The sequence below is a fragment of the Salvia miltiorrhiza genome, chromosome 4 (assembly GCF_028751815.1).
Source record: "Salvia miltiorrhiza cultivar Shanhuang (shh) chromosome 4, IMPLAD_Smil_shh, whole genome shotgun sequence".
Taxonomy (NCBI): Eukaryota; Viridiplantae; Streptophyta; class Magnoliopsida; order Lamiales; family Lamiaceae; genus Salvia; species Salvia miltiorrhiza.
The window spans coordinates 40,037,048-40,044,832 of NC_080390.1; the positions used below are offsets into that span (position 1 = coordinate 40,037,048).

Genomic DNA, 7,785 nt, shown 5'->3' on the forward strand with positions numbered 1-7,785 from the left:
TCATGTGCAGAAACTGATTTCAGAGAACAACCAAATCATAAAAACCTTTTCAAGGTTTTACCTTCTAAGAGGACGTGGGGTTAGAAGGGGACGACGGCAACATCTTGTTGTCGTCGGCTGGGGATAGGAAGAGAAAGCCGAGAGTGAGTCGAGCTTGGAGGGAGCGCCGCCGCTTGACCCATGGGTGGCGGCTGGTTCGCTGCTTGGCCGAAGATTAGTTTTGGGTGTGGGTGTGTTATGAGCGAGACAGAGGGTGAGAGATGTGAGGCAGAGTGAGAGAGAGAGAAACGGTAGAAAGAAGGGGAGAGGAAAACGCATAGAGAGAGGAAACGGTATGGATGACATGGATTAAAAAAAATAGAATATAAAATGACATGGATTAAAAAAAATAGAATTTAAATTAGACTGTGTCATCTGGCGAGCCACGTCACGTTTCTGGTGACCGAAAAATAGATGCGAGATATATTTGATAAAATCATGATACTTTGAGGGTTTAGAGAATATTTCGAAACTTTCAATGTATTTTTGATAAAGCGGAAATAGTTCAAAGTTTAATAGTATGATATTTATCCAAAAAAACATAATTTTGGTGTAACGCCACTCGAACCCGGCCCATTAATAAACTATTATCGGGTATCGACCCGAGCTTCATCGAAGACCTGAACAACCCGATTCGCTCGACAAACAACCGACGGCGGCCTTACAATTGAATTCGTCGCCGGTGCTTCGTTTCCTGCTATGGAGTAATATAACCCTCCGGGAGAAAATAATACTTCGACTCATTGAATCAAGGAACTTTTTCGTTTTTCTTCATTTTTTAGATCCAATGAAGTAACGTTGTTAACATACACCTAGTTACTTTAGTTTATTGGTTTTGATTTGTTAGAAATGGGGGTTATCGAAGATGGTTCGATTTCAGGTGTCCTACCCAGTGGCGGAGAGGCATTTGTAGTTCATTACCCTGGTTATCCTTCTTCTACTGAACGTGCAATCGAGACTCTGGGAGGAATGCAACAGATTCTTAAGGTATGACTGATAAATTGCATCTCTAAGCTGACTTTTTAAATGAGGAATTTGTTCGTCGTAACATCCTTTGTTGGATGTGTTATAGAGTTCGTTTTCAAAAGTGAAATACATTTATTGATTATGCATTTGTCTGGAGTGATTTTGCACATTCGAGAGGTTGAGTTGGTATAGCAATCTCTAGTGCTCACAATTCTAAATTCAAATAAGAAATTGAACTGGAGTTTATTCACCTCCTTATATTGGTCCATCGTTTGCAAATCCTGATGTAAGTGTGAGCAGAAATGAAATGTTGTATTTGTCATTCAATCCTGTTGGTGAAAGTTTGTGACAAGGCTCTACATTAGGGGAGGTGAAGTGATGCTTAGAAATTGCTGTCTTATTCGTATAGTGGCATGTTCAATCTTTTCTTGATAGCTTCAGACTTCCAAGGTAGAGCAGCAGGACAGCATTAGTTGGAATGTAAGAGGATAAAGAGATAAATTTGGTCGATCGATGTTTTAGCCTTTTTAAGAGAGGTAGGTTTAGGGTGTGAAAACTGGCAATTCTGTTGCTTTTCAATATACCTTCTAAGAGTTTGTTGCTAATTTTGAGCTAAAAATGGATGAATTTTTTAACACACTGCCGGTGTAGGATTGAAATTTACCCACCCACTGCCCAAAATATTTTGAAATCAAGTCTCCAAGAGTTTGGTGACACGTTTCTCCGATAACTCGATTGTGATGCTAGGCTGATTGGCACAAATCTTATGCTTCTTATCTAAGGTTCCGCCAGCCTCTAAGATATTGTATTCTCATCATCAGTGATTCATCCACTTTTGGTTTGTTATTTAAGTCTTGGTCCAGCTTGGTTCCTGATAAGTTCATTGGCATGGCTAGGTAGCTGGGTTTTGCAGTTGAGTCGTTGCTTTCTTTGTCTGTTGAACTATTTCGATTCCATTAAATATGATAAGGACTTTATTTTGTTGTTGGCATTCAAATATTAATCTCTATCTTTCCAGGTTCGTGCTGAGAAGTCGAACAAGTTAGAGCTGTATTTTCGTCCTGAAGATCCATATTCACATCCAGCTTCTGGGGAACTTCAGACATGCACCAAATTCCTGTTGAAAATTTCCAAAAAGAAAGTTAATGATATGAAAAATGTGATTGACCGTTCTGGACATGCATCAGCAAATCCGCTTCATCTTAATGAGGATATTTTAATTTCTCAATCGACTGAAACTACAGAAAATATCGTCAAGCCCAACTGTGAATATGTGTTGCCTTCATCAGAAGCCAAACCACAGATAAACAATGGACCTCAAGAGCAGCTTTCTGCTGATATCGTTGCAAGGGTATCCGAGGAATATCACTTCAATGGTGATCGATTTTCATATTGATCATCTTATTTCCCATCTTTCATGGATGCTATGCTCCTTTGATTATGCTATTCATATTCCGTCTTTATTCTATTTTGTGAAGGAATGGTGGATTATCAGCATGTTCTTGCTGTTCATGCTGATGCAACTCGAAGAAAGAAAAGAAACTTGGCTGCTATAGAACCTGAATCAGGTCAGCTTCTTTCTTGATTTGAGTTTTTTCTTAGGATTGGAGTTGCTCTTCTTTGTCTCACTTTTTCTACACTCTTTGTAGAAAATGCTGATCCAGTGAATGTTGATCAGGACGATTTAATGATTTTAGTCCCACCACTCTTTTCATTGAAGGTTCGTCCACAAAAAATAATGTAAGATGCTTTTGCTTTGTGTGGGCTTTACTTTGCCTGAACTAGGTGTCATTCTATCTCTATTCTAAAATGTCATTTCTTGGACCCTATCTTCATGTGTTTCATAATCTATCTTCTCATTTATGAAAACTTGGCTTCTTTGGTTTCCTGTCCTAGTGATTGTGTGTGACTGCAGATTAAAACCATCTGGAGATCTGAGTTTGAAAAAGAAACAAGACACAGTTGTCCAGAAGCGTTCAGAGGTAGATTACTTTGTGGGGAAGAAATAAGTTGTTTGAGCTTTTTATATTACATCACTATCTGTTCTGATGTATTTACTTTCTACTGGTAAACATGTGTAGCAACGAATAGTATATTGAGTAATAATTTTCAGATAATGCTGAATTACATCAAATACTTTGACCATCTTGATTAGTCCTTCCTATTATATTCTTTGTTGTTTCCCATCTGGATAAAGATTTGGTTTTCTGTATCTTCTAAGATGTCCGCTTAGCTATTGAGATTTTGAATATTTTCATTAATTTGATGCAGTTGGAGATAGACCAGTGTCTTGCCATTGACTTCAACATCAAAGATATCCTTATATATTTATGTAATTGTGGTTATATACATAATTCTCTCATGCTTAATTTTCTAAAAATTAAAATAGTTCGTTGCTTCATTTCGCAAAAGAGACTTTTATGTGAGAGTTTATGTAAAAGCGGAGAGAAAAGCTTGGATACTGGTGTATCTGCAGCGACTGAAGGTGGACAAGTTTAGCCAGATGAACTAGATTTAATCCTTTGTCAGAATTACAAACTGAATCTGAAATGATTGCAGAATGTGATCTTTTTGAGTTTGCAGTGTCTTTCTTTTGTTTGGACTTAACATTCTTACAGATTCCTAAGAAAGTAGATTGGGAAAAATCCATAGCCAGAGAGTCAGATCTATGGCAATGGCAGACAATTGTGTGTGAATTGTTTGAAGAACGGCCAGTATGGGTGAAATATTCGTTAGCTGAACAGTTACTTGACCGAGGCGTGAATGTCGCAGACAGAGTTCTCAAAAGGTGCCTTTTTTAACTGTTTTGTAATGTGGGCCGAGTAAAAATAACCTGACTAGACTCAACTTGCTCATCGAGATTTATTTCCGATTTCTAGACTTCTTTTTCTGGCAGCATATTATTTCTCAAATGGGCCATTCATGCGGTTCTGGATAAGAAAAGGATATGATCCCCGCAAGGATCCTGAATCTCGCATGTAAGTTCGTAATCAAATCAACTTAAAAGTTTCTAGAGTTATACATGCATCTTCTACATTCTAGAGGTGTAAAAGGTTTTTAATCGGTACTGATAAAGAATTGAAATCGAACTTTAGAAGTTCTTTCTCTTGAGTGTGCTAACTTCCTGTGACTTGATTAGATACCAGAGGACAGACTTTCGAGTACCACCTCCGATAAGAAGCTATTGTGATACCAACCTGGTGTCCGGGTAAGGGCCTGTATAATCTTTAAAATTCTTGGCATTTGTATCTTTTCTTGTGGTGATTAGATTACATTTTAGATAGGAAGCCATGAATCATGAGAATTTCATCTTTCTCTATTGCAATTTTTTCCAAATTAAAAGTAATGACAAATCTCATATGACTTGTTTCTCATTACTCAGTGGTCTTCTTATACTAAACAAATTGCCTTCAATGTCAGTCTATAAATCAAAACTGTGACATCCTTTTTTTTGTATCAGTAATGATGAGGAAACTCTGAAACATACAATTCATTTATGTCCCTTAAAGTGCATGATAAGCAAAAAGTGACTAAGGTAACTGGAATCAATACAGCACAAAAAGTACTTAAAAGGGGTTTCCAGTGGCAAATTCTCCAATATAGAAATGATAATGATGTTGCAGGTTGTTTTTTAGGACAGTACATATCAAGATCATAACTGGCAAACAAAATCAGATCCATTTACCATGCTAATCAATGTAAAGCTCGACGAGGAAGCCATGCAAACATTTAGGTGGGAAATGCGACCAATGTAAAATTGGAAGAAACCCTTGCATACTTGGTGGGAATCATGTAGTATTACCATGTAGTATAGCAGCAAACTAAACCCATTAAGCCTTTAGGAATTTTTTTTTACTGTATAAGTTAATTGAGACAGTGCAACTTGATAATTTGTGGACAATCAGGTCTAATATGCTTCTCTTCTTGTCATTCTTGGACAGATCGAAGTGCAGGTGGAAGGATATTTGTGAATTCCGAGTTTTTCCTCGTAAAGCTCAACTTTCATTGCAACTCTTTGAACTCAGTGATGACTATATTCAACAAGAAATCCGAAAACCTGCCAGTCATGAAAATTGCAGTGTATGATTTGTTTACTATCAAGTATTCTCTTTAAGGGAACATGATTGCAAACTTTTTACAGAAACCCCCTGACTCCACAGTATAAATATTTATAGCAGAAAGATAACTAGAAAAGCTTGTCCCGGTAAATACTGAAGTTATTTATTCGCAGATGCAGTTTCTGAAAGCATCTATTCTATCTTCCAACTTCTGCTTCAATTTGAATACATATTGTTAGCGATTTTTGTAGTTCTTCAATTGGATGTCATACCTAAGACATAATTTAATATTCTTGCTGTAAATTTTCAGAACAATGACCAAATCTACCAAATTTACTTTTAGGCTCTGTAGGAAGACATCATCAGCTCAGGAAAATTAACGTTCTTTCTGTAGTGTGCTTTTGGTTACTAATGCATTTTCTTTTTTCTTCAGTATTTATAATTATACATAGTTCTTCTGGAGGGGATGTGTTATATCTAACTCTCTCTCTCTCTCAATGTAATTATATTGGTTTTTATATGTCAGTTTTATATCTGTCATATTTCTGTGTGTGAGAAAATATTAGTTTGCCTGAGTAGGTTTTGAACATATTGTATTTTCTGCAGCTGCAAACAGGTTGGTTCGCATCACAGATGCTTGACATCTTGCGATTACGTGTTGCTCAGAGGTTTCTGTCAGTATATCCTGAGGGTGGTGCACAATCATTGTTGAGATCTGTTACTAATCGGTTTGAGAAATTGAAGATATTGCATCTTACTATGAAGGATAAGAAGGCGAAACAAGCTGATAAAGGTTCAAATAAAATCACTAATTTAACAATTAGCTTCTAATTCTTTTTAATTCTTTTGGAGGGATATGTCATACTTATTTAATTCACATTAATAATATTAGATACGAAAGCTGCTTCCCAGTATAAGTAGTCTGCCATGTTAGTCTGGTACTCCCATGTCCAATGCCTCATATACTTGACCTTTCTCAAGTCTTTTACATGGTCCTGATATTTAATCAATATATTTGTTCATATTTATATAGGTTACCAAACTAATGAATAAAATTTCTGATTGCTCATTTGGTTTCTCCTGTGATTATGGTTTTATATTTCCATGTTGCAGAAGTTTTAGAAACTGAAGATAAAGAAACTAATGATGAAGCTGAAGTTGAAGTTGAAGTTGAAGATGAAGAAGATGAGGAAGATGAAATGGAAGATGAAAATCTTGGTGAGGATGTGGATATAGATGAGGCGCTCGATATGGTGAGTCAAAAAATCACTTGGCTCATGTGCCTCCCAATGTTGCATCAATGACAACAAATAAAGTAATCACTTCATTTTTTTTCCCAGGTTGATCTAGAGAGGGACTTCTCCCTACCAGATACATGTATCCTTGCTACCATTCTTTACTTTTCACCTCTATCTTCCGTGTTTCTTTGCTTGCTTCAATTTCATACGTTCTCTCGTGTGAATTGGTTTCTTACAAATTATCAACAATTGCTATGGTGGATCACATAAAACTCTGTGTCGTACCTGATCTCTGGTATCCTATACTTCATTTAGATATAGAAAATGATAATATCTCAAAGGACTATCTGCAAGATCTTTTTGGCAGTTTTCCCTTTGGTTCTGCTGGGGCCAATGAAATGCAGGACGACCCCTATGATGAAGAATATCAGATTTATGATCAAGATAGTGATGACGACTTCTCCAATAACGAGGATTAGTTAATTATCGAATGAGATGGGGCTTCTTATGGTACAACCTACTACCTCTGCTTTGCATTAGTTTATAGGAGTATTGTTTTACTTCACAACTGTACATCTTTAAGTTTTGATGCGAAAACGTCTTCAAGCTTCTTGAATAGCTCTTTGCATGTGCTGCGATTAGAATTGCTGAAAAGCTTGGAATATATATGATGTTAATTCCAGGTCTTAAGTTGATATTAGCATGCATTGAATCCTCATTATCCTTTTTTTAAATCCTTGAATGTTTGAATCAACTGTTTCGTGTTTCCATTCTAGAACTGTGATTTGTTGTTAAATGCTATGTAATTTTTAAGATTATGACATTTTTTTGAAGATTTTGGCAAACCTAACATCTCTATATGATTTAGGGCTTTTTACTCATCTAAAAAATGATGGCGGTCAGCGGGTTATGGCTCACCGAGACGGAGCGAAACCACCCTACTTCTTTAGGTTAGATATAGCAGTTGTAGATCAAGTAGGTATACTTTATTTATCTTCGAATGTAAATGAGGTTGTTTCAGTGATTTGTGTCTTGCTATCAACTTATATACTATTCGACACGTTCTTTCACAAGACACTAGAGTAAATGGGTGAGGAATACCATTTTTGGGTGATTGATAAAAGGTAAATCATGCTTAGGTGTTCTTGTACTTATGATTTAATGTTTCAATTACATTTTTTTTCATTTTATTAGGTTCTTTTAGTTATATAATCCATATTATTAGATTCTTTTTTAATAGACTTATCAAATTCTTTAATTTTTTGGTATATTACACATAAACTAGAGTTGGTCTCCTGTACAGGAGTTTGTACCGAACGATTCAAAGCTTTGCATGTCGATCCAACTCGGCCCATTATCGCATAGCTCCATTCAATTATATTACGTAAATGACATCTTTATCAACAATACATAATAGTATTTTTTTATCAATAACAAATAATACTTTTATTAATATGATAGAGATCGAGCAGTTGATAGAGATC

General features: G+C 36.0%; 1 protein-coding gene across 4 annotated transcripts; it reads left to right on the forward strand.

Annotated features, from left to right (window-relative positions):
* Positions 1-647: 647 nt before the first annotated feature.
* On the forward strand, positions 648-7,491 carry LOC131021636 (uncharacterized). 4 transcript variants are annotated; one of them, XM_057950890.1, is made up of 16 exons: positions 649-831; positions 920-1,026; positions 2,024-2,381; positions 2,484-2,573; positions 2,655-2,745; positions 2,921-2,987; positions 3,277-3,319; positions 3,622-3,793; positions 3,885-3,983; positions 4,145-4,213; positions 4,947-5,085; positions 5,670-5,856; positions 6,177-6,316; positions 6,404-6,440; positions 6,617-6,811; positions 7,170-7,491. In XM_057950890.1, exons 2-15 carry the CDS (start codon positions 1,009-1,011, stop codon positions 6,778-6,780), a joined length of 1,674 nt encoding a protein of 557 aa, XP_057806873.1. In that variant the 5' UTR covers positions 649-831; positions 920-1,008; the 3' UTR covers positions 6,781-6,811; positions 7,170-7,491. The 4 variants fall into 4 exon arrangements, with proteins under 4 accessions (XP_057806872.1, XP_057806873.1, XP_057806874.1 ...); XM_057950891.1 differs by having other exon boundaries at positions 659-790; positions 918-1,026; XM_057950889.1 differs by having other exon boundaries at positions 648-1,026.
* The last annotated feature ends 294 nt before the right edge of the window (positions 7,492-7,785 follow it).